The sequence below is a fragment of the Hippocampus bargibanti genome, linkage group LG09 (genome assembly GCF_051943395.1).
Source record: "Hippocampus bargibanti isolate YZ-2025 linkage group LG09, ASM5194339v1, whole genome shotgun sequence".
Classification (NCBI taxonomy): Eukaryota; Metazoa; Chordata; class Actinopteri; order Syngnathiformes; family Syngnathidae; genus Hippocampus; species Hippocampus bargibanti.
In genome coordinates, this window is record NC_142742.1 from 10855001 (window position 1) to 10866922 (window position 11922).

The following is an 11922-nucleotide window of genomic DNA, read 5'->3' on the forward strand; positions in this document are numbered from 1 at the left end:
ATTCACTTTGCTGCTGTGAAATGTAAATTTCTCCACTGTGAGACTAATAAAGGCATATCCAATCCAATCCAATTGGCTGCCAACCAGTTCAGAGTGTCTCCCGCCGACTAACCAAAGACGGCTGGGATAGGCTCCAACACCCCCCACAATCCTAGTGAGGGTAAATCGTGTTGGAAAGTGGATGAATGTTATCGATAATGATTAGTATTATTCTTAATATTATTAATTGTCCATTGTGGCCAAATCCATGTAATGTCCTTTGGAGCAAGGCTCTGACTTCACGAAGTGTAAAACAAGTGAATCTCTGTCAGTACATTTATCTCACTCGATAAAAGTCCTGCAAGCAATTTTCACTCAAAGTCAGCTACAGATAATCACTTGTTACATTTCAGCATCATCATGGATGAGCTGGCACAGGACCTGACATCTGCCTTGGAGCAAACTTCAGAGCAGTTCCGGGAGCTGTGGGTGGAAATGGTTCTGAGTCCACTAAACCAGAGGCGGCAAGTTTGCCAATGCAGAGGTCGCAAGCGCTGCCGTGAGTCTTCAGGCCATCCTCCCAAGCAAAAACCGCGATGGATGGAAATATCAGAGTCCAGCTTCAATGAAGCACCTCCTAACTCTACCTGGACATCATCGGTGGTCAACCTAAGTGACTCGGATGACATGGTTGCTATGAACCGATCCACTATTCAATGCTTAAACAGGACCAGACTGCTCTCCTGGCCCGAGTCGGACTCTTTAGCTGAGAACAAACCAGAAGAGCCTCTTAGGAAGAAGAGGAAGACCAAACGCGTGTCCTCACACATCCCGATCAGGTTTCACAAGAAGTTAAAAGCATCTGCCATGGAAAGGACACGGAGCCCGCGGCCGTCCAGGAGGCAGGATCCGTCTACATCGAAGAGCGGGTTTAATGGGCAGAATCATCGAGGTGGAGAGAGGAAAAGAAATACCTCAGTGGAGTCCATGGACCACAGAGATGCCACAGCTGAGATCGTGTCAGAGAGGTAGATATATACTGTAGCTCCACAAGAATCTTCTTGTTGTACTAAGTTCATCCTGTCTACTTGATATCTAATTTAAAGCAGATTCTTTACTTACAGATAACTACTACGTAGAAGGTGCTGTGTAACAGACAAATAAATCTAAAAAATAGGTGTAGGTGAACACCTACAATACACTGTAAGTAAAGAATCAACTTTAAATAAGAATCTTCTCATTTTAGAGTTATTTGTCTGTTACACAGCACCTTCTACGTAGTAGTTATCACAAACAATGTTTTGTTTTGTTTTTAACTGCCAAAGTAGAGGCAAGTTATCTGTGTGTATGTGGTTTGGATGTTGTAATGGGTGGGTCGGGGGAGGGGGGCATTCAAGTTTACTCGCACCCCAGCCCCTGAGCGATCAAACAAGGAGCTGTTAAGTTGCTCCATATAACCGCTCCTGAAGTGACTGCCCGTCAATATGCACTGTGTCCTTAACTAAACCTCTCCTGACCCCTTCCAAAAATGTATCACACTCATACCGCTGCACTTTAATGTATCGAGTTGACATTAAAAATGAATGATGGAGCCTCTTCATCCTCGTCTCCTATAGCTGAAATGATCACCAGGGAGGGATCTTTGATCATTTTGCCTCCCGGCATCTGCCAACTCATTATTTCCTTTCCAGAAATATTGTCACAAATAAATAAGTGACTTGCTATGCTATTGATTTGTTTCGAGATGAAGTCCTTTCCCAGACTTTGTAATTAATGCTGCTCCCGCGTCAGTGTCCTGGCAGGCAATCGTTGTGTGAATGTTATTAGATCAAGCCAAGTCGCTGCTGAGATGAACATTATGCGATCGCATAAATTCCACATCTGTGTAAGCTCTCAGTCGTACAGGAGTGGTCCATCGATGAGAAGGTTTCTTCAGCCGTCATCTGTACAAAAGTGAAGGTTTCGGACGTTTCGCCTCCTATCCAAGAGGCTTCGTCAGCGAACTAAAGTCTGACTGGTCGTATCGGCCCCATTTATATATCCCTAATGTCCAGACCTGGTGGCGCCGGACACAGCTATGATAGGTCCCTACTCTCAGGTTGGGGGAGGCGCGGGACCCCCCCCTGTGGCCCCACTGATTGTTCCTACATTCCTGACTAACGATTGGCCTATTACACCCACTCCCCCCGGTATCACATCATCAGCATAACGACCCTCATCAGCATTGCGAAAGTTGCCTAACCTGTTTTGCCTGAGCAGGCTATTGTATGAACGATCCAAATTGAACCTCACACCACCAGACCGGTTTAATGAAGGATTTTGTTGTTTTATAAGAATCGCCTCTTTTACCCCCCTTTCAAACCATCTATGTTCTTTCGCTAAGATTTTAACCTCATTGTCGTCAAATGAGTGGTTAGTAGCTTTTAGGTGCAAATGTACTGCCGATTGAGGTCCACTAGTATTATCCCTGCGATGTTGATAAAGTCTTTTTTTGAGAATTTGTTGAGTCTCCCCAGAGACTCAACAAATTCGTCTCCCCAGAGACTCAACAAATTCTCAACAAATTCTCAACAAATTCATTTGACGACAATGAGGTTAAAATCTTAGCGAAAGAACATAGATGGTTTGAAAGGGGGGTAAAAGAGGCGATTCTTATAAAACAACAAAATCCTTCATTAAACCGGTCTGGTGGTGTGAGGTTCAATTTGGATCGTTCATACAATAGCCTGCTCAGGCAAAACAGGTTAGGCAACTTTCGCAATGCTGATGAGGGTCGTTATGCTGATGATGTGATACCGGGGGGAGTGGGTGTAATAGGCCAATCGTTAGTCAGGAATGTAGGAACAATCAGTGGGGCCACAGGGGGGGGTCCCGCGCCTCCCCCAACCTGAGAGTAGGGACCTATCATAGCTGTGTCCGGCGCCACCAGGTCTGGACATTAGGGATATATAAATGGGGCCGATACGACCAGTCAGACTTTAGTTCGCTGACGAAGCCTCTTGGATAGGAGGCGAAACGTCCGAAACCTTCACTTTTGTACAGATGACGGCTGAAGAAACCTTCTCATCGATAAATTCCACATCGAATAAGTTATGTTGTCTTTGTGACTCTGAGAGTGAATGAAAATCTGTCATCATATTTAGTTAAGATGAATACTAATGTGAATCCTTATTACACGTTGAGCATTTAAATAGTTTCTGATTCATTCATTCAAATTAATATGAGCGATATGAAAGGAACAGGTCATGGCTGAGCTAAAGCTGTGATTCAAACCCCAAACTTCATATCGGATTGAAATATTCCAAATGTATTGGATTGGATTGGATTTGCCTTTATTATTCTCGCAGCGGAGAAATGTACATTTCGCTGCATCAAAGTGATGAAAGTAATAGGAAAGGAAAGGATGAAGTCGAAAAACAAAACACAGGACCTGCTGTAAAAGCAGCCACTCTCGCGGCGCCATCTTGAAGTCAACACCACCAAAAAAAAAAAAAAAACGAAATAAACAATAATGTGACACAACAAAAAATACATAGACAATCTTTCAATCTTAAGCACTTTCTGCATCCTCTTTGTTGGATTAATCAGTTCTAGATGAACGAGGAGAGGATCAAAGTATCCTTTGATCTTGACTATCAGTTGAACAGGGACGTCATGGTGAAATGTGCACGTCTGCTACAAGCTAAATGTTGAAAGCAAACACGAAACGGTAGCATCCATTGACGAAAAATGACTCTGTCACATTTCATGTCCCACGTAAATCCACTTCAATTCCAAGCCGCAGACTGTTCAACAGAACCAACCTTTCTGCTGAATAAAGTGAGGTTGTGAAAATGCTGCCCATTACAGACGTTCTGATCATTCATAAAAGTTCTTTTCAAAGACATGCCTATTTATCTAGCTAGAGCAGGGGTGTCAAAGTCATTTTTTGCCGCGGGCCACATTGTAGTTATGGTTTCCTCTCGAGGGCCGTTATGAATTTGGGGAACCCATTCGAATGTTTAAATCCCTTCAAATATTACATATAGAGCACACAGCAAATTAATGAATAACTCGTTTTCAAATCTGAAGTCAAGAATAATGACTTTTATTGTGGTTTACATCCAAAAATATGAAATTTTGGCTCAGATTTTAGCAATCATCATGGAGTTTAAGTTTGATTTGCTTTCGCGGGCCGAAAAAAATGATGTGGCGGGCCGGATTTGGCCCGCGGGCCTTGACTTTGACACCTGTGAGCTAGAGTCTTGTAATCGAAATGCCCGGAGCTGAGTTGTAGTTTTATGATGATATCGTTAGCCGATTGTTGTCTAAAAAAAAACTTCAGATAAAGTGTTTTTTGGTTCACCGTAATGGGACAAGGCACAAGGCTTTACATCTTGTGGTTTAATTCGCGCTGACCTCCCAAGCCCCTAAACGGTACTTGTTTTCTTACTTTATGGAAAAATCAATAGCCGCCTTGACAGAAAACAGCTCCGGAGAAGAAATAAATGGGACCGGCATAGCCTGCTGTCAATCATTTCTCACTTATACCACGCCAAAGCTCCTGATTGCTGCTCAGTAGACTGGCCACACTGATGCGAGGGCCCAGCAGCCTTAATGGCAACATCCGGGCGGAGGTGAATCATTTGGAAGAACGCTACAAGCGATGAGGAGTTGACAGTGGTACAACAGCAGTATTTATAATCCTACAGAGTACGCTTCATCTGATGCCATTGTGAAAATGTCTTTTCAAGCACTCAGATTCCGTTGGTCTCCGTTCATTCCATTAACCTTTGTTGTGTGCTGGCTTCAAACGTGCTTCTCCTCAAGGTCACCCCCCCACACCCCTGATGTGCGCGTACACACACATCCACACCCACAAACACACAGCAGAGCCTTCAGCCACTCGAGTGCAAGGCAAGCAGATGTCGGCAGCTCCATTTTGGCTCCTTGGTTGGGGCGGGTGCAGCCTGCTGGGCCAGGGGGCCACCTGGCACCCCGACTGGCCCGCAAATCGGCCTCACCTGTGGGTCAGACGCTACACAGGATGTGAGGTGGGGGCGACTCCCACCTCGCCACCAGTAGGAGCACAACAATGTAGTTGTTTGCAGGCCTCTGTTTTGCTGTAATTTATATTTTGCAAACTCCTGAAGGAGTTTGCAAAGCTGCCCACATTTGCTCAAGTTAATTTTCATAAATCTCTGAGTCTAATCCAATTACAGCAGCTCGGGGAAGAAGGGATAACCTTATAATCAGACACCCATAGAAGAGGGCATGGATTTGGGTTGCGGTGGCTTGTTTGAAGAGCTCATATATCCATTGTTATCAGCGTTGTGTTCCCTTCTGTGCTTCCACTTTATTCCTCGGCAGCCTGGCTCAATAAATGGTGGCCAGTCTGTAATCTCTGAGCAAACTAGACGACCTCTCCCAGGAGTTGAGGATTATTTCCTAATGATTAGCGCTCATCTGGATACTGTGTTTTTGCCTGACTTCTTTGCCTTGTATCGAGACAATAGGGCCATGGGGGGGGGATAAGTTTAGGACCGAAACACTTAGATGCCATTTTCTTCTTTGCCCTTGCCTTTGTTGGTTTGTGGATTTATGGCATTTTAGCTCATTAGGACTTATTTGTTTTGATGAGGCATAATCCGCTATGGAGTAATTTATAGTCGGATGGCTGTCGGTGCATCCTTTTGGATATCCTCTGACTTTTATACAAGACAGCAGCCATGCTTGTTTTTAAAAATGTTTCTCCACTCTACTTCAGAGGTCAAAGAGAGAAAATGGTTGCTTTTGGTCTCTATAAAATAAGGTTAACAATTTCAGGTGGCCCTCCAAGTGATGTCAAATGACATCCTTTGGTGAAGACACTAATTCCTAATGTGCCTCTTTTATCAACGGTATGTGAATCTTCAAGAATATGTTCCAAGAAAATATAAACAAGAGCCAGCTGTAAATTTGGTCATATGATACGTTTGCATGCTTTAAACTACAGCACACAAGGCCAAAGCCTGAAAGGTTTGTTTGTTACTGCTAATTGTGTCCTGTGATGACACTGTGTGCTGTACTGCAGCTGCCAGCCAACGTGATGCTTTCAAAGTTGCAGTACAGATGAGCCGTGGCCTGGGGAGTCAGTCTGGAAAGGGCCAGACATGGTCCAGATTCCCGGAGAGGCTTGTACCCGTTCACATCTGCCTCTTGTGCTGAAGCTGCAGGACCATCTGTCTAGGAAGATGTGCAGACTGGACGGGCGTTTTTCCCGATCTTGCCGTTGCTGGCAGGCGTGTGCAATATGGCAATGCAATGGATCAGCACATATAGGACCCTCAATCCTCGAGTGCTTTGCAAGGTCAGTGCTGGTGAAGAACATGTAAAATGCAAGCCAGTAAATATTTACTCTTACCTACAGATGCAAAATATTGATATATTTTTTTTCATTTTACACCATGTACTACCTCAAAAAATAGGAAGCGATCTAGGTACAGGGCAAATGGATGGATGCCGTGGTCGCCGAATGTTTGGCCCGAAAATTACATACTGATCATTGATTACATTACCTACTAGCATCTTTGATTGCCCCATAACCTTGGAGCATCTGGAAGGTCACAGAACAAGTCATCCGAGGTGTGGGTTAGGCGGAGACACCGTTGTTGCCCGTAGGTGTGGCGATGAGCAGTCCAGTCAACACGTAGCAGATGTTGTCCAGTTGCTGTGTGCGCAAGCAGCCTCCGCATGCGTGGGGCACACCCAGAGGGAGGGGCAGGGAATGCGTTTCACTCTGCTGTCATCCTCCACAACGGTAGCCCGATTTAGATTGGAGCTGACAGCGGAGGATATTCAATTAGATTGTGCATGTCACTCGGTGGCTTGGATCAGAGTCGCTTGCTTTTGCCTTTGTGTTTGGCATGCTGGCGAGGGATCACGTGGCAAGCTCTGTGCCTTTATTGCCACTTCCATTTATGTCGACCTCCAGCTACAGACAACTACTTTATTGTTATTATTGATTGCTATGTGTTCACTAGTGGCTTGACCGGTCACATGTGCATTTTTGGCTTTCCATTGTTCACTTTTCTGATGCTATAATATTGCTTGACCTAAAACCCTTTGGGTTTACAATATACAGATTTAAAGAGAATCACCGGTGATAAAGAAATGGGTCAGTGTCCCTATTCATGCCATGCGTTTGTTTGCTTTTCTCTTTGCAGTGAAACAAGCAGTACCTGTAGCAGTGACGCAGACCTTTTCTCCAATGATGACGGCAGGCAAGGTAACTTCTTTTCAAACATTCAAATCAGACAACCAAACATCAAATTTCAACAGAAGCTTGCTCATTTTGCATCCAGAAAAAGCGAGCGGTTTTGCTCCAACGGGCTGTTTGCTGGGCAACCAGGCGACTCTAATAAGACGTTGTCATGTCGTGTTAATGAGCGCTGAAGCCTTTGCTAATCTCATTAGCCGTGGTGTGGCCAGTCGGCCTCTGATTTAACAGTTGTCACTACACCTTGACTATGAGAGGCATGGTGCCTCTTCCGGCTCTGCTGACTGACAGGTCTGAGAGGAGCCTCCTGTCTTGGGACGAAACTAGTGCTGTCTACTTATCGGATTAATTAACTCACAAATGCACAAGGCTCTGACTAACATGTGAGGCGCTAGTTGTTTCACCCGCTGCCTTTTCCCAAAGAATGTTATTTGGTAGTATTTGTTTGTGAAGTTTCATTAGACATCCTATCACGGTGCGGTTACTACTTTTAACTGAGAGCCAGAATATCACAGTGTGAAATCAGCTTTCTTCCTTTTTTTCTTCCCATTTCCTGAGCCTTTCCCAATAAAAAATGCTTTGCTGAAAAGCAATATGAAGTAGTGTTTTGGGTTCGTAGAAAGATGCTGGCCAAACTATTTCTTTCGTGTTGCAGGGGTTTATTGTGCATGTGCATATTGTAATGCTCCATGAACAAGTAAATTTAACTGAACGTATTGTAAAACTGGTGTCGGGCCGTGGATTTCATCGCTAGGCCTTCAGTAGTGCTACAACTGAAAAAAGTGAGGTGTGATTTACTACAAGTCCACTAGAGGGTACCATTTGCCAGGAAATATAATTAACCTTTCTTAATGATGTCCATTTTTTATTGAAAAGTCCATCTTGAAACTGGATTTAACAGTAAATCTCCAATCAAATTCATTTCTTCTCCTCCTCCAGCCATGGTGGGTTGACAAAACTGCTATTAAATCAACACAATATATTTGTTTATGAAGCTCGCTACTGACTGATACAGTGCGCTAGTTCTGTATCAGTAAGCTCTTATCATTTGCGGCTTGTGATCAGAACAGTTTTCACAAACTATGATTGGCTTGTGACTAGCCAATCATAGTTTGCAAAAACTCTGACGTTGACCAGCACCTTCAAGAAGGCATTCTGGGTTGCCAACTTGAAATCTGATTGGTTAGAGAAACAGTTTGGTCGACACATTTAATGTGACAGGGCCTGCAAAACTGAATGTGAATGCATCCAGGTAGATTTCTGACCCTGGTAACTAATGATGGCTGAAATGTTATTGGTTAAATGCTTACATATGAAAACACACATATAGAAGCAGCGCAACAGGGGAAAAATGAAATGAAGCTGAAAGACAATTTGAAATCATTTTATAAGAATTCAAGGACAAAATATAATTAACATCAGTCCGTGATTCAGATATTTTTTAGGCCAGGAGACAAGGCTTTTCTGGCCTTGACGGTTCGCCACTGTGTAAAATGTCCAAATCAATTATTCTGACAACACAATTAGAAAATCATAAGGTATGAAAGGTACGCTTTGTATTTCTGTAAAGGCAAGTAATACCTAAATGGAGCATGCTGCATGACAAAATACAACAATAAACAGGAACATGATCACTTATGCCATATCTACCGTGTCTTTCGTGCAGGTGATGATGAGGAGAGCGACTCATTCTTTGCGGGCGACATGCAGCAATCTCATTCCGTGGTTGCTACCAGCTCCCCAATTCCGGAGACGGCCTCTGCCCCAAAGGCACTTTTTATACCCTGAACAACGAATTGGGAGTGCACCATCATTTTGTATCTCTCAGACGACCCCATACAGCCTGACTCGGAAAATATAAAACAGCTAAAATTATTTTCTGATCATTCATAAATGTGCTGTTCAATCTACTCCCCAAATGATATATTTATTATTTTATTATCTTACATTGGCATTTGACATTTTCCTCATTATTAACAATCCAGACCACAAAACTATTATAATGATTTTTTTCCCCCATCTTACTCCAATTGGATTGGATTTCACTTCATTAGTCTCGCAGTGGAGAAATTTACATTTCACAACAGCAACGTGATGAAAGGAAGAGGGAAGGAAAAGACAAAGTATAAAAACAAAATACAGAAGCTGCTTTAAAGGCAGCCACTCTCGCGGTGCCTTCTTCAAGTCAAAAGAACAAAAAAAAACCTAAATGACAAATAATCTGACAACACAGACACAGACACTCATTCATTCTTAACCACTTTCTGCACCCTCTTTGTGACATGAAGCAATTCCAGACGATAGAAGAGAAGATCAAAGCATCCTTTTCACCAGTGGATCAGGGAAGTCATGGTGCAATGTGCACATCTACTACAAGCTAAATGTTGAAAGCAAACACGTAGCATCCATTGACAAAAAGAGATTGTCTCACATCTCCTGTCCCACATAAATCCACTTCAATTCCAAGCTGCGACAGTTCCACATACGCATTGGCGCTCTGCGCTGACCCTCCTTTCTTCTTATCGCGGGCTCCTCAAGCCAATCTTATTTGTATTGTTATTCTGTCTCTTTTAATCGCAGGTATGTTTCGTTAAAAGTGAAATTCTGTATTTCCGTACCTTTCCCTTGTAGTCTGCAACATATAAACACCACTAATAATTTCAATGTTAATTAGCAGTCTCTGTCCCCTTGTAACGGGATGTCCTATTGGCAAATTGTCCAAAAGCTCTCCCCTTTGCCCTCTGTTGAACTACAGCCATCCTGTACAAGTTGGTCATTGATGACACGGTCAAATCTTCTCGCTGGCCTATTGGAGAAACAATTCAGTCTTTTCTGATGAAGCTCGATTTATTGATGAACATGGACTCCATTAAATGCATCCAGTCTAGTGTGCAGGTCGCTGGTACTTAGAGAAATCAACCGTATGTTAACACCTTGTGTGCTTTTTCCCTCATTTAAGAAAAACAAATTCCAGAATGTTTTTAATTCTTTACATGGTTTGAAGTGGTATTTATTGCTGCATGACAATTTAGAAGAAGTGAGGCAACAACAGTGGCAACAGTTTCAACTTTAATTCTTGCAAATGGTAATGTCATAATATCGGCAATAAATTAATCCATCCGTCTATGGGTAACGTGCTTAGAACGTCCAGTTCGGTTTGGTGTTTTGCATTTGACTCACTCTAAATGATTTAGCGAGAGCAGATTTTGCAGGCAGATGAAGTCAAAGTTTAGTTGCATCTGTATGGTTGTCTTGTCTCAGCCTGAAGTCGGAACTGCAGAGAAACACTTGGATGCATCGACACTTTAATTCAAAACTTTTCAAGGTCAGTATAGCAAAACGGAACAGTTGTAATGCTACATGGTGGTTACACGGCGCAACCCCCGCCCAGCCCCCTCCCAAAAAAAACCCACAAAATTTCTCTTCAAGATGTTTATGAAAGCATCTCATGGCTCCCAGTCATACCGGGGAACTGTTGCATGTGTATGGGGGCAGAGGACCCCTTTGGCCTCTCAACTGCGGAAGTACAGATTGCCTATTTATGGCGCATGCTTAATTTGGTTTCACACACTTTTACCCCCTCCTCCCCTGCTCTTGAGTTATTTCCCAAAGCTCTCCTTGATGAGGGGCAAATACACGAGTGCTATGAAAACCCCCTGACTTCTTAGGGCGTTCTTCTCCAAACAGATTCTTTCTTCTCCACCTGAAAGGTTCCTTCAGATTCCAGTTTGAGCCATTGTGAATACTAATTTCTCTGTGTTAAAAAGCCCTCATATCCCTGCCATGCTCTCATTTGAATGGCAGACTCAGGGGAGACCTCTTAATTCCTTTATAGTGGGATTCAAGACCCTTCACTTCAAAAAGTATAAATCATACTCCCAAATGAATGAGGCAGAGGGAGGGAACGGTGAGAGGGGCTTGTGATGTGTCCCGCCGGATGGCGCTAGCTAAATCAGTCTCCCCGAGCTGCTCAAATCCACTCTCCAGCGAGGTGGCTTCTTCTATCCTTATGACCCACGTCGGCACATGCACTTGGCACCCGTTTGCTACTATTTGCTTTACTCCACTGTCACCTGAACAAAATAAAAAAAAAAATAAAACTGGGTCGGCCAGGTTAGTTGAGTGGTTAGCACGCAGGCTTCACAGTGCAGAGGCCGTGAGTTCAAGACCCGGTGCAGCCTCCCTGTGTGGCCTGCGTGGGTTTCCTCTGGGTCCTCCGGTTTCCTTTCACATTCCAAAAACATGCATGACAGGCAGATTGAACACTCCAAATTGTACGTCTGTGTGCCCTGCGATTGGCTGGCAACCAATTCAGGGTGTCCCCGGCCTCGTGCCCGAAGACAGCTGGGATAGGCTCCAGCACCCCCCGCGACCAAAATGAGGAATAAGCAGTAGGGACAATGGATGGATAAAATAAAACCGGGTCGGCCAGGTAGTCGAGTGGTTAGCATGCGGCCTTCACAGTGCAGAGGCTGTGAGTATAAAACACGGTCTGGCCTCCTTGTGTGGAGTTTGCATGTTCTCCACAGCCTGCGTTGGTTTCCTCTGGGTCGTCCGGTTTCCTCCCACGTTCCAAAAACATGCACGGCAGGCAGATTGAACACTCCAAATTATCCCTTGGTGTGAGTGTGAGAGTGTCAGAAGACGGTTAGGATTGCCTAAAGCACCCCCACGAACCTAATGAGGGTAAAGCAGTCTGGAAAATG

General features: G+C 44.0%; 1 protein-coding gene and 1 long non-coding RNA gene across 3 annotated transcripts in view; one reads left to right on the forward strand and one right to left on the reverse strand.

The window, feature by feature from the left end:
* LOC148893643 (G patch domain-containing protein 2-like) overlaps nucleotides 1-10777 on the forward strand; it is a 12467-nt gene extending 1690 nt beyond the window's left edge. The window contains exons 1-4 of one of the 2 annotated variants that reach the window (XM_089003679.1): nucleotides 1-306; nucleotides 393-1007; nucleotides 7164-7225; nucleotides 8883-10777. The exon at nucleotides 1-306 is cut by the window's left edge and continues 294 nt beyond it. In XM_089003679.1, the coding sequence (XP_088859805.1) occupies nucleotides 400-1007; nucleotides 7164-7225; nucleotides 8883-9004 (792 nt within the window). In that variant the 5' untranslated portion in view covers nucleotides 1-306; nucleotides 393-399 and the 3' untranslated portion in view covers nucleotides 9005-10777. The remainder of the gene's footprint in view (nucleotides 307-392; nucleotides 1008-7163; nucleotides 7226-8882) is intronic. The other variant, XM_089003678.1, reaches the window with a different exon arrangement.
* LOC148893644 (uncharacterized) lies at nucleotides 6184-7318 on the reverse strand. The gene is made up of 3 exons (XR_016115915.1): nucleotides 7179-7318; nucleotides 6516-6778; nucleotides 6184-6314 (listed from the first exon to the last, which is right to left on the reverse strand). It is a non-coding gene; the product is annotated as an uncharacterized LOC148893644 (long non-coding RNA).
* Nucleotides 10778-11922: the final 1145 nt, after the last annotated feature.